Raw genomic sequence first — 25,072 nt, 5'->3', positions numbered from 1 at the left:
CATGGCATCCCAGCTATAAGGCCATGTGATGCGGAAGAAAGTGCCGCACATGCACTAATTGCTGTTATCAAGAAAGAGTGCAGAGTGGAGATCGAAGATACGAACTGGCTTGATATGAATCGCTATCACGCTAAGGTGTTCCGACTGAAGAGAGCTCTTGGGAGAGTCAGGAAGGAACGTAATAGTCTTGCAAAGAAGGCTCGTTTGCTAGAAATTGGTTGGGATAGAGCTTTAGATTCATTGGCTTTTGTGAATCAAATATGTAATGATACATGTTCCTTTGCTTTAGGAGGCCCTGGTGCTGATGATCTTAATCATCGTGAGGTTGGAGTGCTATATGATGTGCATCGTCTTGGTGAATATGCTGAATCTAAAATGGATGAAGGGTTGGCTAACCTTAGCAGTGCTACTGATAGGTGCCTGTAAGAACATCTGTATGGATTGCTTTTGGGAATGAAGCTGACAAAAAAGAATAGGGGTTGTGACTGTTCTTATTAGCAGTAAGTTATTGGTAGGGTTGTTGTGGCTAATTGTAATAAGTGTGTGTTATATAGCAAATGTTGTGTATAGCTGGGCCTGGATGGATGAAACAATATGTATATATGCTATATGTTGGTTATGTATTCATGTCTATATAGAAAGACATATGCAGTTTGTAATGTAATGGTAATTTAAGCGGCTAGCTAAAATCTATCGTGTTTATGTATGATTATTAGTTATGCTTGTGTGGGTATGCGGTAATACTGGAGTAGCGTTATAGCACGATTGACTGATGTACAGATGTGAATGTTCTGGTGTTCTGAAATGGTTTGGATGTCTGCACTGATGAAAAGCATTGCTGAGAAGAATTGCGCCTGGTCGGATGCTCTGCACATAAAAAGGGAAAAAAAAAAGAAGAAATCTATGTCTGCAGCCTATGCAACAGCTTTTTTTTTTTACCTCTAATAGGACAGTGTATGCTGGAGAACAACTATCCGGTATAAGATAATCGATACATGGTCTGCAACCACCTGGATAGACATGCGTAGGTACAATGGTTTCATATATAAGAAACAACAGAAGTGGTGATTCTATGGCACAAATGTAAGCAGATTGCTCAGGAAGGAAGTAGTATAAGCGGAATAGATATAGTACTATTAATAAGACTATGTCTTATCACTTGCAGTGATATTTGTTAGAACGTGCATATATTACAGACACCAAACATTGCTGATACTAATTCATTTATCATTTGGCTAGCTATTAGGGGTAGTGAGCCCGTAACAGGTAAAACTAATATCGATTGGTCTAATGGCTTGCGCAAAAGAACATTTCTCTTTTCTATGTTGGCACTGCAAAATAGATTGACCAAAGTATTTTAGCTTTGCTTCAATCAGGGAGAGAAGTATGCGCGTTGCCATGCCAGGTGCAAAAGGTCACTTCGCTCTGGGGATATCACATGGGAGGCTCAAGTCCTGAAACGAAGAATGTAAAGCAGAGTCACATTTTTGCTATAACAAATGAGGAGGCAAGAAATACATAGTTGCTTGAGTATAGTTGGTCACATTTTGGCAGCTCTGGTGGCAGCTTGTCTACGAACAGTGTGTGCACAACAGAAGGCTTGCGACGATCATGTTCATCAGGAGATGAGCTACAAATGGAAGTTGTTTGAGTCATGAGGAAAAAGAGAAGAAATCAAAGTAAAACATGAAATTTTCCATTGGCACTAACCCTCCATGGCCAAGATTCTCATCAGCCATAGAAGATTTACGTTTTTTATCTAGATGTGCTATAGCTATGACCTGATAAAGTATTAATGGTTAGGAAGGTCTGACAAAGACATATGCATATAATTGATGTGAGTATAAAATATATTGCTAGCCTGTGGAGTAGGTGGTGTTGCCTCATGCTGATCACCATGGCTGTCCCTTGTGTCCTATACAAAAAGGATATAATCTAAGAAATTATGGTAACTTAGATGTAACAGGTCACATATCCTTATAAGACAACACAATTAGATTATACCTTTGTATCTGGAAGCACAAACGGCGTAGAAGGTGGCATAGATTGAGTAGAAGACAAAACGATGGCATGTGGTTCAACTGCATTAGCTGATGTTGAGCCATGTCCAGAAGAGCCCATGCAAGTATCATGGCTGGGTAGACAAATTGCATGGCTTGGATCTGGGTGGGGTAGCATAAGGGAATCCACCTGGTAGGATACCCGATTTCTTTGCAATGAGCCACGTGACACACTAGTTCTAATGACATATTGTCTGCCAAAAATTGCTTTGATCTCTGGTGGTACTATATCTCGTGCTCCATGAACAGATGCAACCAGGTTAAGAACAGGCCTGCCAATCAATTGTTCACCGATTTCTCCAAAGAAGGTAAACTCAGCAGCTTTGGCTTGATCGTTTGCCAAATCCGATGGATCGATACCCATGATAACTACTCTGTACCTATTATAGAAGGCAGTTCAGACAGTTCTCAATACACATGGATTGAATTGTAGCATATAGATTGGTTTATCATGTAAAATACTTGAGAAAAGCTACATGTGTGCATATGATAAGAGCACCTTGTTTCTATTGCATCAGTGCTGCATCTCGGGCATTTATATGCGTTTCCTTCTCTAGCTGTGCCTCTCTTATAGGTGCTGCATGCTATATACCACCAAGGCTCAGCAGGAACCAAGTCCCTGATGATTATATTGACAACATAGCTATTGCCCTGGTTGACATGCGAAAAATGGAACAAGTAAAGGATGGCGCTAATAACATATGATGGAAATAATGATCACTAGTAGCGCTGAGGTAGGTTATATTACCAAGGCCTCATGGGGATTAAGGTCACAAATATCAGAAACTTTGACATTTATAGCTTCCTTTTGACCGAAGTTAGCCTCTATCATCCTGACCACCTGTGGGTTACCGTGAAGGCTTCAAATGTGAAAGAAGTTAGTGCTCTGGTTTGTAGGTTAGGGAAAAGCATTGATCTACATGACACATAAGGTAGCGAAAAAATATGTTGAATAAAGTAGAAGGATGTCTATGTGTATGAAAAGAGCAGAGCTAAGTGGCACCTGCTTATGAGGGAGATTGTTTCCTGGATTGGTGCGTTAGGATACCATCTACAGACAGTGCTACCCTGTAGGGCTAGCTGGCCTGTCAAAGACGAAAGAACACATCATGTGAGTTAGAACAGTGAAAATATGCAAATGAGATAGGAGGGATAATAGAACAGGAATTTATTTCTTACGGTCTCGAAATTTAACAGTTAAACCAACAAATAACATGACAACATGTCCATTGTCTGCTTGCTGCTGCAAGTTTTCAGCGTGGAATTGTGTAGCATGGGGACCCCATAACGCCACGACGACAGTTTCTCTGCAAGCACATAAAAGAACTAAGAAGTGGAAAATAATGCAGATGACTTTTTAACCATCCATATTTGCTACTAATCAAGATGCCAGAGAATGTTCGTCTAGAAAAAAAAGGAGAAACATATATGTTTCCAAGAAATCGATGATGCACATGAAAAAAGCAATAATGATCTATCCGTGCATAGGTTGCTCATTTTGGATGGTAGCTTTCACTCACCCAGAACAGAAATATGTTTGGAATAGGTAACGTATCGATACGCACATACCTTCCATTGGTTATATGGTCATTAAGCACAGCTTTCATAACACCTGCATAAGAAACAGTCTGCACTGGCCCGATGGCTGTCATTATGCCTATAGCATCTACATGGGAATATGAGGGAGGAAAACTGTATATGAGTAAATGAGGGCAGCAAGCTAGAAATGGAGAAGATTAATAAGCAATAATATAGATTGATCTGGGCCAAGGAGACTTACCTGAAATAATATCTTTCTTGTAAGCCCGAGCTCTGAGTTCATCAAAAGAAAGAATTTTGCAGGCATAAGATGGGAACGTGGATGGTGGTCCAGTATCTTCTGTAACGGTTGTGTGAGCAGTGAACTTTGCCATCAACAGTCGATCAACAGGCCTATACTGGGGGCGTGCCTCGGCGACTTCGAAGTATTTGATGTAATACACAGCGCCTTCCTTTAGCAAAGGCTTGAATTGAACAACGCGGCGTCCTGGGATTTGCGCATCCATCATGTCGCCCTGTTGATGTTTCAATATGTAAGAGGGTGCGGAGGCAAATAGTGTGCAGAGAAAGAAAGCATGTACTCGGTGCTATGCCTGCTCATCAAGCAGGACTAAATCAAGGCGCAAAATCTTGTCAGGCTCATTAGCTGTGGTGAACTCCGAGAAGCGGGTTGCCCGCACTCGTACGCGCCAACGGTGTGATTCCTGTGTGACATCCTTTAGGAGACTGTAATCCATCTGCAGGGCATAGAAAACACATCATGCAGGTTAGAGGGGAATTATACAAACAATGTTCTGCATGATATGAAGGCGCAAAGCTGTAATTGCTGAAGGGACTATGGTGGAGCATATAAGTTTTTTAGTTTTGGAGCTGAGAATTATTTTCAGTGCAGGGCATTTTAATAAATCATGTCTAAAAGCAGCTGATAGTAACAAGAGAGAAATATGGAAATTAAGAAAGAAGAATCGATAAGCACGCATGAAAGGCACTGGAACAAGCAAGTGATCAAACAGGAACAACACATATACGAACACAAGCTGGCAGTAAAGGCTAAACAAAAGGGAACAACAAAATAGGAAAGCTGCACCGACAAATGGGATCACAGAACAAAGAGCTTCACAAAAGAGCCATCACAGTGCTGCAGAGATAGCCACAATAAAACTAATCTACAGCAACGATAATATTTCGTTGTAGACGATGTTCTTGGTGGTGGAACAAGGATTTCCATCATCATCTTCTATCAATAACTTGAGTCCTTCCTTTGATGTAGCTCGCGAAACAGCAACATATAGCTATCCATGTGTGAAGATAGGGTTCTTGAGGTATACACCAACATTTCCTAATGTCTGCCCTTGGCATTTGTTTATTATCATTGCATAACATAGTCTGATAGGAAATTGCCTGCGCTGGAGCGTGAAAGGCCACTTCGGACTATTTCCACTTAGGACAATCCGTGGAATACAGACCAGCTGGCCAATATTTGTCCCAGTCATGATTTTGCCCTCAAAAATAAAATCACCAAGTCGAGTAACCAGTAATCTTGTCCCATTGCAAAGGCCAAGTGATTGGTTGATGTTGCGAAGTAGGACAACTGCTGAACCAATTTTCAGGGATATGTGATGTTCCGGGAAGTTGTTTATGGATATCGAGTTTAGAAATTCTATGGGATACAACAGATCAAAATCCGCAGCTTTCTCAAGTGTATTTGCAATAGTGTCGCTGCTAAGATAGTCCTTTGCTTCTCCAGGTACTTTGGCAAGCATCATATCATTAACCTCATCAACAACTGCATTTACTAGACAGACTATTGCGCGCTGAGCAAGATATGGGATGCAGTCATAGTTGGTCTGAAAATCTGGGTAGACAGCATCAATTATAGCTGTAATCTTGTCACCATGTGGAGTAAGCAACAATTCCTCAGGTATCTGTATCTATGTCTGTCACACCCCAAAGTTCTTTCCCAAGCCTAAATTGAAGTTATAAATGGTCTCAAGAGAATACTTGTGTAAAGCAAGAGTAAACCTTAATAAATTAATGCAAATAATAATCGGAACTGACATGTGGAACTTTTGAGTTCTACATGTCGAAATTCGCTAACAAGATTTTTAGTGAATTTTCAGAGCCCTAGAAATAATTTTAACCAATTAAAATTGAGCAAGCAATATTTTAATTCCAGGGAAAATCCTTTTCTTCCTTTTTCTTTTTCTTTTTCCCCCTTTTCTTTTCGAGTGGGCCGCCGGCCCATTCTCCTTCCTCCTCTCCCCTCCGCTGGGCCGGCCGCCTACCTCCTCCCACCCGGGACGCCGACAGGTGGGCCCTACCTGTCGGGCCCGTCTCCTACCTCGCAACCGCCATCGCCGCACCCACTCCTCCGCTTTCCCCGCGCCCCACGCCGCGTCGCCCGTGCCCACGCCACGTCGCCGCCCCCTCTCCCCGCGTCTTCCGGCCGCGCCTGCGCACGAGAGGGGCGGGATTCGATTTTGAATCGCCCCCCACCTTCTCTCTCTCCTCCCCCACGTCGCCGGCGAAATCGGGGCGCCTCCCGGCCACGTCCGCCTCCCCCTCCACCTATAAAATGCTCCCCATGCCCTTCTCTCTCGTTTTCCGCTCTCACCGCTCCATCCCGTGCCCCCTACCGAGCTCGCGCCGCCGCCGCTTGCGCCGCCGCCCGCCGCCGCACTCCGGCCGTGTGCTGCCGCCGCTAGAGCCGTCGCCGCGCTAAGCCACCGCCACCCCTAGCTTCGCCGCCGCAAGACCTTTCCCGGCCGCCGCTTTGCGTCGCCGGAATCCCACCGAAACCCCATCTCCCTCGTGTCGCCAGTTAGTTCTCTCTCCCCTCCGACTCCGGCCGGCGTGGATGGTCGCCGTGAGGGTTTCCCTCTGTCTTAATTCCTCCTCTCTTTTTCCCTAGGTGTCGCCGTCGCTTGTCCGCACCTCGGCATCGCCGGTCTTCGCCGCCTCCCTCGTTTTCCACCGCCGGCCGTTGCCGCCCCTCCGGTGAGGTCTCCCTCCCCTTCCTTTCCTTCCCTTTTTTTCCCGTGCGCCGCCGCCCTCTTCGTGCGCTCGCCGTCGCGTTCGGTCGTCGCCGCTCGCGCCGCCGCCTGCCGTCCGTGCCGCCGTTTGCCGTCGCCGGCGGTCGCATGCGCGCGCCGCCGCTTTGCCATGGCCGGCTGGTCGGCTTGATGCCGGGCCTGGCCGGTACATCGGCCCGTGGAGCTGGGGCCGTGGGGCCCGCTTGCCAGCCGTGCCCCCCTTGAGCCGCTGCCGAGTGGGGCCCGCGTGCCGGCGCCCCTTTTCCCTCTCTCCCGAGCCGCTGACCGGTGGGCCCCGCATGTCGGCGCCCCCCCTTGATGACGTCAGCCCTGGGAATTATTGCGCAATAAATGATTTAAGGACTTTTTGTTATAGTAATAAACACAGTGAATCTTCTAAAATTCATAACTAATTCATCCGAGCTCCGTTTAAGCCCATTCAAGTCTCAGTAAATCAAGAAAAATGCGTAGAATCCACTAAAAATGGTTTTGTTCTCTGTTTCAGTAGTCTTATAGCCTGTTTGTATTGTTTGCTTTGTATGTCGCCTAGATTCCGGTTCTTCCGACGCTCCGGTGTACTTCGAGATAGTCGCCGAGGTTCCTCCAGCTGCAGAGCAAGGCAAGTCATGCCTGTCACTTGAACATGTTGATCCTATATTGCAAATGCTCTATTGTTTTTCTTCAAATACTGCATCGTTTTATAATGTTACTATGGGATGTTTACCTATTGTTACAGCCATGCTATTTTGGTACCCTGCTCCTTTGTTAGCTCGGGTTATAACATGAATAGACGTTGGACTAGGAGTTGCTTAGCCATGCTTAGTTCAACTAGCACACAATGGGGAAATCTCATTTAAAATATAGACTGTAGGTTCATATGATAATGTTGGTTTAGTACCACCGCTTTGGTGTTGGTTAATTAAAATGAATCACATGGTGGGCTGTGGGTGCATGGTTTTGCTTGTCGCACCCATAGCAATTAAGGACCGGTTCGCGGGAAACCCTGGAAGAATTTATCGTGCTTACCACAAGCCAGCGTGGGCAACGGCTGGGCTTGTAGTGTAGCTTTTCTCTAGCTGACGCATCCAGGCAAGGGTGGGCGTGATGGAGTTTGGATGGGCCCTGCGACGGCCTATGCGGCTTCCGGATTCACCTAGGCACGAGAGGGGACTGCCCATCGCCCGCTGGGGACGGGGGTGAAACCTGAGGTGTGGTGTGCTTGGCTAGAGGGGGTTATGCGAAGGGTCCTATCACGGCCTCTTTCCGGTATGTCGTGGTGGCATGTCGGCGCACGGAAACGTGTCGTGGGGCTGTCTTGTGGGTACAATTGTACACCTCTGATCAGAGTAAAACTATTCGAATAGCCGTGCCCGCGGTTATGGGCGGTCAACCAGATTCACCGTGATTAGACTCACCCTAGTTTAGTCTTTTGAAATTAGATAGTATAGGTGGATGGTTGGGCCTGTCGCAACGTGGTATAGCGTTGGACAGTGGATGATTAATATTGATTAATTATTACGACTGTTTTCTTCTTTAAACTTCTGTTTATAAATACTCGCTTTATGCAAATGAACCACTCTAGCTCTCCTTTGATAATTCCCTGCATCATACCCCTATTCCGGTATGACTTGCTGAGTACAGTGGGTAGTACTCAGTCTTGCTCTATTTTTCCCAACCCCAGAGTATGAGTATGTGTCAGATGGAGGTTTCTCCGAGGAGTAGGCTTCGTCCGTGCCGTTGAGGATGCCTGTGGAGTGGTGTTCCCGCTGCAGTTCTAGTCAAGGCTTAGCTCCTGTTGTCTTTCGTTTTTCCGCTGCATTTATGTAAGACTTTTATGATGTTTGTAAGACGTGGATCTGAATGTCAACATTGTCGTTTGTGTACCCCGGCCGGTCCTGGACGGGGATTTTAATGCACATTCTGCTTGGAATTCTATTCGGGAATTTCTGGGCGTGACAATGTCTTTTCAACCTCACCCTGTCGTCTATCCATTGGAACACGTCCCTCACCAATGTCAAGAACCCATTTAGCGAACTCTGCTAGCTCATCCTTGGCTTGCTGCGAGAGCGATGGATTATGTAGCCTCATGTTAATGGTGAGGTGTAAGACTTCAACATGGTTCCACAATGCAGATTTAACCAAGGAAGCAGGCACCACATCAGCTCTTGTACCTTGCTGAATCACTGGCAAGACCTGCCTAAAATCACCACCAAGCAAAATTGCTTTACCTCCAAATGGCTTATGCGCATTACTTGCATCATCAGTGGACTGAATATCCCGAAGAGTTCTATCCAGCACCTCGAAGCATAGCTTGTTTGTCATAGGCACCTCATCCCATATAATCAATGATGCCTTCTTAATAAGATCTCCAAGTATTGTACCTCTACGAACACCACACATGGACTGATCATGTATATCTATAGGTATTCGAAAGCGTGAATGAGCTGTCCTTCCACCAGGCATGAGCAGAGCTGCGACTCCAGAAGAAGCAACTGCAAGAACGATCTCGCCTCTTGACCTCAGCCTTGCCATAATAGCATTCCACAAGAATGTCTTTTCTGTTCCACCATGTCTAGATATAAAGAAAATACATTTTTCCTTATGAGCTAGCCTGTCAAAGACCTTGTCATATATCTTCTTCTGGTCATCATTCAAGCTGGCATACATGGACATAGACTCTTCATGGAGGCTGTCTTGGTTGAAACTAAGCTCTTCTAAAATAAGCCTATTTCCTGCACTGGTATCCGAACATTCAGCTGGTGTCGGGAGATCGAATGATGAGATTAATAAGCCATTATTTGAGAAAATGCCATCCAATTCTTTGAGCAAGGTGTTCTGTAACATAACATCCGGAATAGCTCTACGCTGTACTCCAAGAGCTTTGGTTAGCTTGTAAGCAAAATCATCTGCCATATACTTCCAGTATTTATCAAACAAAACCCTAACATCACCTACATCACAATGTGCTAGAACAGTCATGAATAGGTTCCTGAGTTGGTATGCAGTAGCCCAGATAACTGCCTCTTCAAAGAGATGAACCCATTCAGCATCATCACCAATAAGACCACGTGCCTGGCAAGCTTCACGATAGGTGCTATATGTCACACCTTGGTATGTCCTGACATCTTCAAAAGTCATGCAACCTCGAGCTACCATCAGCAACATTCTAAGGTAGAATGGCTCCCCAGCACTTGGATGAATATGCCTTAACCTCCCTATTTTGGTTCCTCTTTTACGTTTTGTCCAGACTTTTTTGTCGGAGTCCCAGTTAAACTTGGAGGGAAACTCACAGTATGTGAGATCCCTGGCAAAGATGTGTCGTTGATTAGCAACAAACCATTCAGTAAGCATAGTTCTGGAAGAATCAGGGTCTTCTATAACCTCTTCAAGGTCAACCTCTTCATGGTATATCACAAACTGCATATTGGGCATGTGCACAACAAGCCGCTCAACAGAAGGAGTTCTTCCATGTATCTCAAACCCATATAATCTCCAGTATGATTCACAAGTTGATAGATATCTAGACTTGATGTACTGCATAACCTCATCTATCCCACCATTGTTGGCGCTGCTAGTGTCTGCCTCCTCTAAATCCTTCTGCTTGAAAGCAAACGCAGTACAATCACTTCCTTTATTTACATACTTAAAAAGGTACTTGATAAGGTACGTTTTATTGCACCATTCCACATTGATATGACCTTGAAATTTCTTGAGAAGAGCTAGATTATAAGGGACAACCCACCGATTATCCAGCTTAACTCCATTCTTTACCACATAGCGACCATTGTTGCGTCATCGATAGATAGGATAGCCATCATCATCTATGGAAGTCACATCACAGAATTGTTTTGGATACCCCTTTGAGCACCTACCATCTTTCATGCAAGGAGAATGTGGATTGTGCTCACCACATGGGCCATGTATCATGAATTCATCAACAAGACCAAACCCAAATTTATCAGTGCCTATATCTGGTATCTCAGCACTTATAAGGCTATCAATGAATGCAGGTGAAGGATCTCCAGATTGACCCATGAGCCATGTTAATGTATGAGAATGCGGCAATCCCCTTTTTTGGAACTCGACAGTGTATACAACTGGAAAATAAAACAGCAAGAAAAAAGATATGAACAGCTAGCAGAAGCAATACATGTGGTGGTAAAGAGATGTGTATAAAGACTGGATAGCTATAATCAATGAGATATGGAACTTACCAGCTTGTATTGGACCGAATGCCTGTCCATTCTTAATATATGTAATGTACTCATCTAGCTTCATATGGTAAACACGTGTGACCATATCACTTCTATCATTTGGTTTCTGGCCTAGCTCAAAACGAATCGCCTGAGCAATTTCTGGCCATTTAGGATTACATGTGAAAGTTGAAAATATGTGAGGAGGACCGTAGGCACCGCACAACGCCATTGAATCATGGTAATTTTGCACCATGTATCGCCTTCCTCCAATGAAACTTGATGGCAGAATTACCTTTATACCAACATCTTTTCCATTAGTGTCTCCCCTACCAACAGCATCAGATATACCTTAATGTGTTTCAGAGCGAAGGTTCTTCTGGCTCAGAGTATGGAAGTTGAGGCGAGATGTCTCGATACATGAGAAAGCATTAACAGCGAGCTGATCAGAAAGTCTACCACAACAAGTAAATAGGTTGGGCTCATCCTTTCGGTAGTGGCACTCATACCGATAATATTCAAGCATGGACGCCTCATCACGACTCGCAGGCGGCTGATCATCTACCTCTCTAAGCTTAATGCCAGCACGAAAACCAACATCACCATATGGGAAGAGAAGTGGGTACTGCAGTGACATAAGAGCTGGATGAATGGGAGAAAGCTGACTCAATTCACCTGAATGCTTCTGCACAACGACATCAAACTTCGATATCTCAGAAGATGTACCAGGAACAATGAGCGCAGCCAACTTAGAAGCAGTGGGAAGGCAGTAACGATCACCCTGAGAATGACCTGACCCAATGAGTTTGATAGCAATTTCAGGAGCACTTGGAGAGAGCAGCTTGTCTCGAGCAATCCGGAACTGTTGCACAAGAGGATTGCATTGGTCAAGCATAGAGATAAGCTCTTGTACAATAGCAGGGTCAGGGACATCTGCAGCACTGTCAGCATGGTCAAAAATATTAAGTCTGTTTTGCAGCTCATTGGTGGTGTCATATATGTATAGCTGTGCGTACTCCGGGCGCCGTCCAGGAGCAGGAAGCAAAGAACCTATTCTATGATGCACGACACCATTGATACGGAAGACATAAGGGCCATGACCAGTGTTTATGCTCATGTCAATGTTAGCTCCAAGTTATGTGAATGCAAATAATGAATTATACTGCCTGATGAGTCGCATGAAAGAGCTGGAACGGGCGCCGCCATCAAAACGAAGCAATGATTGTAGGATAGGAGGGAAAGGCCTATGCACAGGTAAGGAGATCTTCCCACCACGGCAACACAAATTGTATGCAATCCTCTTAGCCCTATGCGAACTCTGGCTAACGACTCTTTCTTGGTACCAAAAAAGCGCACCACAATGATTGCATTGATAATCAGGACCACCATAGTAAGAACGTTCTGGGTACGTAGCTGCAAGAATGGGGCAACTCATAAGCAAGGGAGCATGGATATATTTGTCCAACGGTAGATATAGAGTCCAAAAACAGTGAGAAAAGTAGAGCGAAGGAAGGTTGGCACTAAGTTATCACCTTTAAGAATCTCCATGTAGTCCTTTGGTATAGAATATGAGAACCTCACTGACGGTGAATACATGATAGCCTCTGTGCAAACAGAACAAGAACGGGGCAACGGAAATAGCAAATAAGAAACAAAGAGAAAGGAAAGCAATAAGAGGATCCACCTAGTTGACCGCAAAGAAGGGTTTAGATAAGCAGGTGAACAACCTTTGCGTACAATGACACATGCTTTCCTAGCTGCCCGCCGTTTTTCCCGGTTAACCCGAGCAATACGTGATGGTACTATTGGACAGAAATGGTCTCCTATGGACAACATAAATAGGCATGGCAATCAATAGCAAGAAAGAAAAAGGTTATAGGTAGCCGAACAACAAAACAAATAGCAACATGGAACTAACTGGCAGAGTGGGTAGGATGAATGAGGGAAGGCCCATGACTCCCTGTGGAACACTCAGATGAGGAGGCAGAATGAGAAAATGGAAACAAAATAAATTTGTGCTGGCACGAATGAATGAGCAAACACATGAACATAAGCATATGAATATATGCTCCGAGCATACAACGTCGCAACGAGAGAACAATTGTAGTGAAATATGAGAGAACAAATATGCAATGGGTGAGGAATGGAACTATACAATGAGATAGCGATGATCACTTCGAGCGTACATACCTATTGAGAACGATGAACCACCTGTGAACATTGGGCGTTCATCACAAGCACAGGATGAGGATGGTTCATCTATCGCCGAACAAAATTGTGAATCAGCAAAAAAGAACAATCAATAAACATGGTGATGAGCTCGCTAACTCTGAGGATACCGAGCATATGTACCTATGGGACATGATGAGCTTGCCGCGAGCACTGATCGCTCATTGGCAGCATAACATGAGGACGACTCATCTATTGACGTTCAAAACTATGAATTAGTGAACAACAGGGAAAATGTGCGCTAATAGCCTCGCTGGCTATGAGAACACCACATGCAACTATAATAAGATCAGCAAGTACCATATGCACGCTTCCGCGGGCAGATGCATAGGGATCTCGACCACTCCATGCGGCAGCTGTACAGCAAGAAAAGAAGCCAACAAAACACAGACACATTGCAGATACATATGAATGGGCATGCAATGTAAAAACAAATCATAAACGAGAGAGGCATGAACCACCACAGAAACATGGAACAAAACACAGATACAGATAAGTAATGTCTAAATACTGGCATAGAGCACGATATATCCCATGGACACAGGGTGGGAAACCATGAAGAACAAATCCAGGAGGCAGGTTCAAACATAGATACACCTAAAGATGTGTTAAAAACAAACACAAAAGACGAAAGACATAATGACATCGAGAGTTTGCCCGAAACACACCATGGCATAAGGTCTGACAGAGGAAGAAGACCATGGCCGCAAAACCAAAGAACCACGGGGCAACATAAGTGAGCAAAAAACATCCTAAATACAGAAGAGCAGCTTATCACCAATGGATGTGTATTAAGCAGGCATAAAAATTTTTATCCGATTTATGTACCTAAGAAGTGGTTACAATACAAACAAACTACATTCCCAAGAAAGCTTTGGCTCAAGCTGCAATATAACTGGTCGGTTTTTGGCCATTCAGCTTTCAGTAACAGGACAGGCCCAAATCTTTACAACTAAGCGTTTCACATTTTTTTCTCTAAACTTTGGATGGCATAAGTAAATGTTATTTGACCCTCCCAAGGGCCAAGGCTTCTTCCTACTTTGTAGGACCTTTACTCTACAGGAATACTGAACCATGCTCTAAAAAAGGAAAACAAAGGAGGGGGGCTATCACACTCCTTCTTCACGAGTGCAAGAACATCTCTTGTGATTCCTAGTGCACAAAGCTAACTTCTTGGCATGCTTTACCACACCATTTTCCTTGGGGATTAATTTTCTTTTCTCCTAGCCACCTTTCAAATTTATTCTCGGTGCTATGTATATGTGCTAATGAATTCAGAATTTGTCATACAGAGGTGGGATGCAAAGAAGCACTTCGCATGATCTCTCTATTGTCGAATCTAAAGGGGAAAAAAAGAAACCCCACATATATGGAATCAACCGAACAGGCATCCCAGCGACTGAACAAACTGATCTATAGAGATCAGAAACGAAAGGAAACAGAGGCAACCTATGAAAGAATGTAACTTAGCAGGATGAAAAAAAACGAATTAACACAAATATATGAAGGAATCAGCGAATTAACATAAATATGTGAAGGAACTGTTTCCTGTTAATTGAAGGGGGCAAAATAAGGATCAGAAATCAACAAAGCAGATATCTCGCCGATAAAATCACCTCATCGCATACACACCGAATAAAAGGTGGTAACCAGTGCACGAGAGAGCACAAAATACCTTTGCGAGCAGTAGACGAGGGAGGCAACTCCCTCCCCCAAGTGAAAACGCCAACAGAGAATCCCCAATCCAGCAGTGCAGCCTAGAAAGCAGAAAACCCAAAAATCAGTGGGCACACGCATGATCGAAAGAACCCTCGAACCACAACGGCGCAATCTAGAGCAAGGCGTAGGAGGAAAACAACATAGCACAAGGGAGGATACGATCAACGACGATACCGTGCGGAGAAAAAAAGATGAGCTGAGGAAGAGCAAGAAAGAATAGAACTAGCGCTCTCTGTAGAAGAAAGGGAGGGAAATGGACAAACCATCGCCTGGCCATGGTCATGGGGCTCTCCGCGTAGTGGAGCAGTGAGCAGCAGCCAATCCCGTCACCGCTGTACGCCATAGCAGTCCACCATCATAGCTCGAGAGTCGAGACAGGGGCGGATAGAGAGAGGAGCGGCCCAGCGACTCTGAGCGCTAGAGCCTCGCCGATGGCCGACACGCGGTGGCACCGATTCACGACCAAAGCGGAGGAGCTGAGGAAGATAGCGGCTCGGCCAATGCTAACCGGGCCCAGCATACAGGAAGCACACGCGTCGCGAGCTGAATGGCAGACCCACCGACAGATGAGCGCACAGGGAAACGACGAGCGCACAAGGCCGGCAAACCGGACTGGCGATGGGCAGGAACAGGCCGTGTTGGGCTAGAGAGGCATTTGGGCCATACAACCACTAACCTGCCTAACCACCAGATCACCTATTAAAAATCAACGTGTGCACACCGTATTGGCTGCCGTCTGTCCAAATCGCTGGGAAGCCGGCAAATCTAGCACCTTTAAGAAATTTAGTATTTAGTATACTGAAAAAAAAAGATTATTAGCAAATCACGTACGAATTTGGCATGGCCTATGACGTATGTACACGGCCGGCCAGGATCCATTTCATCTGAGCAAAATACATATATATTGTGGCTAAACTTCGTCAAACCTTCCTTTATGCCTAACAATATATCTATATTTGTAAGGTATATCTAAAGGAACGATATTAAACAGCAACTATCTCCAGCTTTTGGCTCAAAGATGGGCATAAACGAACATTCGATCGATAAAGATGAATTAATCCGTCGTTAGCTAGCTAGCTTAATTCATTTGAACATATAAGTGAAGCATGCATTCGCCAGAATTTGCAGCTAGTGATATGTAGATTCCTCTTCCTTTATGATATTATATATGCATATAGTGATTGTGAGATTGAGCCTATCAAATGAAGTGTTTGTGTGTATGCTTGATTCGCAAGATGATATGCTATCTCCACCAACCCTTAATTTTACACCGTTCGTACATCTTTTATTTGACCGGTTTCAGATAATATCTATAAATTAGAGAGAAAAATTCATATATATCAACCACCACAACGGACCGACAGAGTTAGTTTGTGGACCAAAATGCCTTTAGGATAAGCCATGTTTTTTCTGGTCGAGTATTCTTTTAGAGTGTAGAGGTTAACGGAGACAAATAAGTTTGTACGAGATTGAGTAACAACAACGTCCATTGCAGTTTCAACGAGATTTTTGAAAGAATCTCATGCGGTACTATTATCTGGCACTGATCGATGATGAAATCCTTGTGATTCGATTTGTCTTTTTTCCCTCCTGCCTCAGTTTTTACTCCGATTTGACATGAGGAGTTAGGAGTGCCACTGGTATGAGTGATGAAATACAGAGCGGCTGAAAGGCTAAGAAACTTTCCTGGCATGTTCATGTGTCATCAAGAGAATAGCCGAACAAATACATGCAGTCACACAAGATGCAAATATACATACAGTTACTTTAGTTACTCTAGTTGGAAGCTGACGAGAGATAGTAACGATGATGCCTTTCGAAAGACCATAACTAGTGGCTATATATTCTCCTGAGGATCCTGTGGCACAAATGTACTCCTGTAGTAGTATTAGTTTTTTTTTCTTTTTCTAAGTGGGTAGTAGTATTCGATTAGTTTTAGGTCTTGTTTGGGGGAGTTCTCCTAGCTGCAGCTTGCTAGAAGCTCCCCCAAACAGTCCACAGCTTCTGAGAATCTGTAGTTACAGATTCTGAAAAATGAACTAAGGAGCCAGAAGCTGGAGAAGCTGGGTTTCAGAGCTTTTCCAGATTCTCAGAAGCTGGCTACCAAACAGCTGTTTCTTAGAATCTAAAGCTCCCTCAAACATGCCCTTATTAGTGTAGCAGCAGCTAGCTCCATGAGTCAGTCAGTCAGTACCTTAATAATTTTCTCAAGAACCCGATGAGTCCCAAATTGAGATACCGGCCGGCACAGCCCTGCAATTCTTCTGGATTTTGTGAATTTTCATCAGATTTATAGTTATCCAACCAGGCGCTGTTTTAGTGGGTTCCAGGGTGTAGAGAAACAAACTTTTATGGACAGTTTGGCTTGATGGTCTTCGCTTTATGGTCATGTTATTGCCAATTTCATATTCACCGCCAGAATGAAATGGATGCCATTTTTTTGTAATACAAGTGGTGAAGAATCACATAGTCACCTGCTGATGCAATAGCTTTGATCTTTCAAGTTTCAACTCTTGCATGCCCCAGGACCAGGTTCAATTCTGACGGTCAAGTGGGACTGTGGAGGATACGGGCGACCAAAGGATTTCTAACCAGTGCTCAATTTCATATACACAATTTTACAATCATATCAATTGATTTATACCATTATAATCTAGTAAAATATATAGTGCAAACCTGAAAATTACTCTTGGATCTAAAAATAAACATACTGAGAGGAAAAGTTTTACTCAGGGTGATATGGACAAATATCGTTTTCAAATTCAACGATAATTTTTAGGTTTACACAACATTATGAGGTTTGCACTATATATTTTCTCATATATTTCCCCTTATAATTTAGGTCCACCATGATTTAGTGGTCAAAATTTCTATCTTTTTTCATTAATGTATGTATAAGTTTACAGGTCTCTCCTTTTCTCATATACTGATAGATATTCAGTCATCCAATCCACGGTAACTACACGGCATATGTACCACCCACCAAAGCTAGCTGATGCTTCTACCTTATGCCCACCTTGTTTTGTCCACACAAATATAACAAAAGTGATAGTTCCTTTTCAACCACTCTTTAATAATATAAGTACGATAAGGAAGAAGTATAGAACATCATCAACAACCACTCTTTAGCTTCTTCCTTCTTTTGCCTTCTGCCCACCTTGTCTTGTCCAAACAAATGTAACAAAAATGTGGCAAGCTAATTCAACGTTTTACAAGCTCCCAGAAGGAAGGAAAGAACATCAACCGTATATCTGAACAAGGAGCAAACACCAATGCTCGAATTCTCGCCACCAAAGGCATTTTGTTCAATCATATCATGTGCATTAGAGAATATAGTAAAAGATAATCGGTGTTCATTGTCAATGCCGTAGCATCGCCATGACAACTCCAATCATAGGGCAGCCAAAAATGAACAAAGGGCAGTAGGTATTGAAATTGTTGCACCCAGAAAGAATAGTTCCCAAGTACAAGACAACCAGTATGACAAGGGTGCTTCTTAAGCAGGAGTTGCCTGCCTCCTAGAAGAGGCAATCAGATCTCGTAATTCCACGTGCTCTCCGCTATTAGCTTTGGCGCTTTGCTTTGGTCAGACAGATCAAATGACGCTGCGACCTGAAGAGAGAAGCATAACATGGTCAAGATGAAAAACATGGTCGGTAGCTATAAGAGTACAACCTCTACAAACATCTATAGTGAAAATAGCATAGCAAGTTGCTTTCAATGTTCGGAAGGAGCTAGTCAGACAGCACACCAGTGCCTTGTTGCGGATTTAAGCAGGGTTGCATGGGTACCTTTTTGAACAAAAAGTACTATTGACATTCTTTGTTAAATGAACTCAAACAAGCAGGCAACAAATCAATATAACTAGCCAAATATTTGTTCTTTGCCATCAATAGCACAATATGGTCACAGAATTACGATATTGCATTGTGGCACATATCATGGTCTCTCTGTGTGAGACTGAGATATAGGAAGATAGTCTTCTTTAGATAAGTTAGAATAAAGTCAGCACCCTTCTGTACCAGTATCAGTTAAGGCATGTCATGAAGGCTGACTCTTAAGCCGGCCCAAAACCCATCCATATCATTAAGGGTTGTTGATGCATGAGCTAACACATACAATGCATTTATCTGTTAAACTCTCCAATATTTAGTAGTATATTTAGTGGGATCCATCCCTAATCACCGTTTATTGGCTATACAATACAGTTCAATCTCCCTCTAATTCGCGTGAAGAGTCGACTCTGCATGTAACAACGGCTCAAAGAATAAAGCTTTGTTGGGTGCATTAACTCTCTTCCACCTCAGCTGGAGTCCAATGTGGCTGAGGCCATGAGTCAGCTGAGCTGGAGAATTGTAGATGCCCTTACGAACCAATCTACTTCAGCTCTTTCCCAGGGTTTAATATGAGGGTCTAAAACTTGGACCAGAACTGACAAATGTGAATACAAAATGACCTTTCAATAAAAAATGGTATGTAATATCTAAGTCACTTTTCTGCAATGGAACTGACAAGACTATAAAGCTAACCATTTTAAAGTTATATTCGCCTATGAAAAGCCAAAAGGCCATCTTGACAACACATTTATATTGGAGGACCTAGGAGATGTTAGAATAATATACGTTGTATAAAGTGAAAACAGACGGTCTAGATATTTAGATCTCTATTCACTTGATGCATAAATAAGCACATAGTATAGAGAGCTACCACAGTTTTATGGCCAAAAATCTTCCACATACATCCCTGTGAGATCAACAACTCAATGTTCTTTCAAGTCAACTCACCCATTTTGCTTCCTCATGTTTCTTCAGGCTCTATCCCCATCCTTCCAATCTAGATCCTACTAGAATTATCCATCCTAAAGTGACCCTATGATATTTGAGAACTATTGCTCACAAGGAACTCTAAAGAACAACATTGGCAGCTTAATAAACAGACAGGCACTTGTTCTCTATGCAACAAAAGAAGGTTTTCATAAACTGATCATAGCAAATCCTTCAGAACCACCAAGATAAATCAGACAGCCATTGCAAAACCATAGAAAGTACTGTGTGAAACATATAGTGAAGTAGCATACTGAAATATAAGAAAAGAGTCACGATGGAAAGAAAAGAAAACATATACAAACATACTGAAACATCTTTCCAATGAATTTCTTCACTAAAAGTTATATTTTTATACACTAACATTTTCCTCTCAAGTTCCTCACACGAAAAGAATCACGATTTGTTTGGATGAGTACAGAAAGGTTTTAAAAAGAAATAATCGTGATCATGCCCCAACTTTCAACCCTAATTGTGATTTTACCCTCACTTTTTAGGGTTTGCATATTTACCCCTGTTTCTTCAAAACGAAATCACCGTTTGACCCAACTATGGATGGCAGTTAGGTGGGTCCCACAATATTGGATTAAAAAATAGAAATGAAAAAGAAAAATTAATTAAGAAAATATTAGATTACCAATCTGCCCCTAGTAATAGTATCATAACATTACATGTTCTCCTCACCCCCACTGCTCCCATCCCCAAATCGTAGATAGATCACGTGGCGGTGGCACCGATGGCAGCTCCGGCGAGCCGGCTTGGCGCGCGACGGAGACGAAGGCTCCTCGATGCGGTGACGCGAGCAGCAGCAGGCGGCGGTGGCTCCTCGGCGTGGCGAGGCGAGCAGTAGGCGGAGAGGATGGCTCCTCGACGCAGTGATGCAAGCACCAGGCGGTGGCGGTGGCTCTTGGCGTGGTGAGGCGAGCAGCAGGCGGAGACGGCGGCTCCTCACACAACGACGCGAGCAGCAGGCGACGGCGGCGGCGACTACCCCTCAACGCGAGCACCAGGCGGCGGCTCCTCAGCGTGCTGGCAAGCAACAGGCGATGGTGGTTGTCTAGTTTTCCAGGTAGCAATGATATTGAGTTTAGATGGCCATGATGGAGTGATTTCACACACAAAGAAGTTGAAGTTGCAAGCACGGGCTGACGGGCTGTTTTCAGTGCTATAGGTAATTCTGATATGCTATCAGCCATGTTGGCACACTGATATTCAGTGCTATAGGTAATTCAGTAATTCTGTATTCAGTGCTATAGATAGCAACGATATTGAGTTTAGATGGCCGCTATGTTGACACACTGGATGCTGTATCATTACTCTATCTGCAGTTTAACACTTCGCGTGCAACTCCCATTGTCGATTGTTCCTTCATGAGTTCATGCATGCTTGATGTTTGCACAGTTTTGCTATGAATTAAACAGCGTGATAATGGTTGAGGCGTGCTGCTCCCAGATTTGTTTGTAATATAAATGTTGTGATCCTGTTAGTGATGAAACTGGTGTGCAAAATTTTGTTTGATTTCGGTAAAAGTTTGTAAAAATCAGTTCAGATTTGAATCATTTCATGAAATGTCAGTTCAAAACAGTTACAAGTTTCATACACAAACTAGGGGTAACTTCACAAGTGTTGTCCAAAGGTAGAGGGAAATATACAATAGGAAGCAAGGGCAAAAATGTAGTTTTACACTCAACTTAACACCGTTAAATTGATCATCCAAACTAGGGGTAAAGCTTTGCTTCGTTTCAATAAAACAGGGGCAAAAACGCAAACCCTAAAAGTGAGGGCAAAATCACAATTGGACTTCAAAATGAGGGTAAGAATGCAATAGCCCCAAAAAAGAAAACTAGATTTGGCTTCCAAAGGGAAGTGAGCATGAGATGCATACATTTCTAGCAATGATAGAGGAGGATGTATTCAAACTATCTTTCTGCATTCCCCAAGTCCCCAGTCCCCAACAATTTCGCACCACCCATGGTCCATGGATAGATACGCACAGCCACTTCACTAGTTGATGATGTTCGTACTTGTGCAGTTGCACATCATCGAGTGGGGAGCAAAATGGTTACAGTAGTAAAATGGGAATAAGCCTGTACTTAGCGCAGATTTGGATTAGTCCTAGACTGACAACAAGATGTTCAGTTCCATACCTAGCAGCGATCCTTTCAATTTTTGTAATTCTGATTCAAAACTAAGGTATTGAAATTGAACATTGGCAATCGAAACAGAGATAATTGAAGATGGCATGGATAGGCAAGGGAAGTAAGGATAAAAGGGAGGTGACCTTGAAGGAGGCACCGATCTTGGAGTCCCTGGTCCAGTCGAGGGCGAGGAGCTTGGTGGAGGCTTGGTAGGTGGCCTTGATGGCATCCCCTCCTTGAAACTTGCGGGTGACGGCGAAGTCCCAGGCGTTGTTAGCGGTGTCGAAGCAGGGCTCGATGGTGGTGAGGCGGTCTTGGCCGTGCGCGTAGGAGTACTTGACGCGGCATCCGGAGGAGCCGAGCGTGTGGGAGAGGCTGAGCTTGTTGGCCGGATCGAAGGTGAGGGAGCCGTCGAGGGCGGTGCGGGCGGGCAGCTTGGCGGGGCCCGGGGAGAGGGTGGTGGAGTGCGTGTAGGTGAGGCTGACGCGGCGGTCGAGCAGCAGCGCGGAGTTCATGAATTGGAAGCGCACATCCTGCAGGAAGAGGAGGAGGAGGAAATGGGGATCGATTGATTGATTGATAGCGCGCGGCGAGAGGAAGAAGAAGAAGAAATAGTAGTAGAACCGTACCTTGGAGTGGGGCTTGAGGTCGAGGAGGAAGGAGCCGGGCTTCTCGAGGGTGAGGATGAGGCCCTCGAGGGAGGGCCCGCGGGCGAAGGCGGCATCGGTGGCGGAGGCCTTGAAGCGGAGGTCGGCGGCGGAGGGGGTGAAGGCGAGGGTGGCGGCGGCCGTGGCCTTGTCGCCCTCGTACCTGCCCTTCACCGTCGCCTTCATCCTCGCGAGCTCTGATCACTTTCGCCCAGTCGCCGCCGCCGCCTATCCTCCTTGCGCTTCTCCTCTCGTTGGAATCGTCGCCGCCGCCGTCGTCCTCGTATTTTCTTGGGTTTCCCATCCACCTCCACCAACCAACCCTCGCCCGCTGCGGCTAGGCTGCTAGAGGAATGTCCATGGGCCACCGTTACGGCCCAGAAAAAAAAAACTTCATCGGCCCCATATCAAACACAAAGCCCATTAGGCCCCAAACATCAACATATCGCGCTCTCACTTTTTCTCGCTCCTTTTTCCACGGTGGCAGTAGCTGAGCTGTGCCTCGTTTCCTTTGCCATGGAATGCAAGGAAGAAGATGAGAGCAGAAGCAATCGGAGAACAGAAGAGGAAGAAGACAACATAAATCGAACCAACAACAATAAGAAATATGAAGCATCAGCAGCAGCTATAAGCAAAATTAGATAGTCCCATCGATACACTCTCTATTGCATTGCAAACAGCTACTAGTACAAATTTAGACTGACGACAACAGCAGCAAATTGCTGCATCCATCAGATCAACACACTTGTTCACAGCAAAGCCTAGCACGGTTGTGAACTCAAGTAGTACTACTAGCTAGTGGAGTAGTAATTATTGTTGGGTTTGCAAGCGAGGCGGCACGAACACACGATCGAACACGATCTCATCGATTCCTGATTCATGATTGATAAATTGCTGTTGCAGCTGGAGTAATCTGGATCAGGCGAGCGAGGGGGCGATCCAGACAGGCTCCGCGGCGAGCGAGTGGCCGCCGGAGATGGCCAACCCATCCGCCTCCCCGTCGGCCAGGGAGTAGACGCCGATGGCGTGCGGCGCGATCAACTCCACCTCCCTCCGCGCCATGTACACGCAGTTCCCCCTGATCCCGGACCCCTCCGTGGCCCGCGCCGCCACCGACACCACCGACCCCACGAACAGCGCCTCCCCCGCCGCCAGCTCCTCCACCGCCTCCCACTTGCGCTCCTCCGCCGCGAACCGGGACACCTCCACCTCCACCTCCACCGCGTCCCGCCGCACGCTGTACTCCCTCTGCACCACCACCAGCGACCCCGACATGTCCACCACCAGGTACATACACACCCGCCCCCGCACCCGCTGCTGCCCCCCCGCCCCCGCCGCGTACCCCACCGGATGCTGCGCCGCCCGCAGCACCCGCGCCGCCGCCACCCGCGCCCCCAGGCTCACCCGGTACGCCACCACCGCGCCGTCCCCGCCCAGCGCGCACAGCCGCCCGCGCCAGATCGCCATGTCCTCGAACCCTCCGTGCTTCGCCCCGTCCTCCATCGCCATCCAACGACCGCCCTCCCCCTCCGCGTCCGGCTGCAGCAGCGCGATCGTGCCCGACCGCCCCAGCACCGCCACCACCCATCCCCGCGTGGTGGGCGGCGCCGACAGCACCACCTTCGCCACCGGGAACACGGGGGGCCGAGGGATGCCCACGGATTCGCCGGACGTGACGCTGCACAGGGCGATCTCGCGGTCGTCGTCCAAGGCCATGGCGAGCCAACCGCCCATGTGGCCGCAGCAGCGGGCGGCGCTGAGGCGGGCGGGGAGGGCGAAGGGGAGGATCTCGGCGCGGCGGAGGCTGAAGAAGGCGAGAGGTCCCCGGGGGGGCCCAGGGCGGCGGAGGAGGAGGCGCGGGGCCTCGAAGGCGAGGTCGGAGGGGAAGGAGGCACGGGCGCAGGTGCGCCAGGAGGAGCAGACGAGGCGGACGGTGACACGCTCCAGGGGGCTCATCAGCTTCATGATTCCTTCCAGGAGCTCCGGCGGGAGATCCGCCCACCCCACGGACAAATCCGCCCGCCGCCGGGGATCCATGTCCGCCCCGCCCCCTGCTTCTCTCTCTTCCCCCCTCCCCCTTTTCTTCCTCTTTCTTCTTCTTCTTTTTTAATTATTTTTCTGTCAATGGCCAGTTTATATTTGTCCTTACACTTCCTCCCTAAAATAACTTTGAGTACCTGTTTGAAAAAAAAAACCTAAATATTTTGCGGGGTTCTTGACCGTTGGATCACTTTGAGATTCGTGAAGTGCCCAACCCTAACCACTCATTTTCTCGCTCCTCACTCCGAACGCCGCCACCTCTCCGCCCGATACCCCTCCTCCCCAACAACTAACATACAAATATTGTTATATGCCTCACCAATTATAGAATACGCCAACAGTACCAGCGGGGTTCATCAGACCTCACCCTCCCTCCCTATCCTATTTCTCAAGCTGATGATGGTGAGGTGTCCCCATCCCGTTGTCTTTGACGACTCCTCACCATCAAAGACACCACTGCCTCCTAGCTCGTTGTGCTCTGAGCTATCAACATTGGTCGTTCCACCGCCCATAAATTACTATCAAGTTCTTGTATTTTACAACCATCCTTCTAAAACTTGAGGAACTCTCTCCTCTTTCTTCTACCCCGCCTCAACCTTAACCCTATATCTTAACTGGACTGGGCCTCCTAAGATCAAAGAGCTCACCGGAA

The 25,072-nt window shown here is 45.7% G+C and overlaps 3 protein-coding genes across 11 annotated transcripts; all 3 read right to left on the bottom strand.

Moving 5' to 3' along the window:
• Positions 1 to 1,113: 1,113 nt before the first annotated feature.
• LOC4334834 (replication protein A 70 kDa DNA-binding subunit B-like) lies at positions 1,114 to 15,232 on the bottom strand. Of its 9 annotated transcripts, none has more exons than XM_015775833.3 (15): positions 14,947 to 15,232; positions 14,729 to 14,810; positions 11,500 to 11,686; positions 4,193 to 4,336; positions 3,841 to 4,114; positions 3,630 to 3,726; positions 3,240 to 3,367; positions 3,064 to 3,145; positions 2,809 to 2,920; positions 2,560 to 2,711; positions 2,005 to 2,440; positions 1,862 to 1,915; positions 1,711 to 1,781; positions 1,545 to 1,630; positions 1,114 to 1,454 (listed from the first exon to the last, which is right to left on the bottom strand). In XM_015775833.3, coding segments are annotated over exons 1-15 (2,076 nt in total). In that variant the 5' UTR covers positions 15,116 to 15,232; the 3' UTR covers positions 1,114 to 1,452. The 9 variants fall into 9 exon arrangements, 6 of the variants coding, with proteins under 6 accessions (XP_015631319.1, XP_066164330.1, XP_066164331.1 ...); XM_066308233.1 differs by lacking the exon at positions 11,500 to 11,686 and adding an exon at positions 8,860 to 10,728 and having other exon boundaries at positions 15,036 to 15,230; XM_066308234.1 differs by having other exon boundaries at positions 15,036 to 15,106.
• A 2,643-nt stretch (positions 15,233 to 17,875) lies between these two features.
• LOC4334833 (outer envelope pore protein 24, chloroplastic-like) lies at positions 17,876 to 22,699 on the bottom strand. Its single transcript, NM_001402328.1, has 3 exons — positions 22,363 to 22,699; positions 21,877 to 22,266; positions 17,876 to 18,384 (listed from the first exon to the last, which is right to left on the bottom strand). The coding sequence occupies exons 1-3, from the start codon at positions 22,564 to 22,566 to the stop codon at positions 18,304 to 18,306; spliced, it is 675 nt and encodes a 224-aa protein (NP_001389257.1). The 5' UTR covers positions 22,567 to 22,699; the 3' UTR covers positions 17,876 to 18,303.
• A 323-nt stretch (positions 22,700 to 23,022) lies between these two features.
• On the bottom strand, positions 23,023 to 24,433 carry LOC4334832 (uncharacterized). The gene has a single exon (XM_015776176.3). It carries the CDS (start codon positions 24,415 to 24,417, stop codon positions 23,299 to 23,301), a length of 1,119 nt encoding a protein of 372 aa, XP_015631662.1. The 5' UTR covers positions 24,418 to 24,433; the 3' UTR covers positions 23,023 to 23,298.
• Positions 24,434 to 25,072: the final 639 nt, after the last annotated feature.

Source organism: Oryza sativa, chromosome 3 (genome assembly GCF_034140825.1).
Source record: "Oryza sativa Japonica Group chromosome 3, ASM3414082v1".
Classification (NCBI taxonomy): domain Eukaryota; kingdom Viridiplantae; phylum Streptophyta; class Magnoliopsida; order Poales; family Poaceae; genus Oryza; species Oryza sativa.
This window is presented reverse-complemented; position numbering and strand designations above follow the sequence as displayed.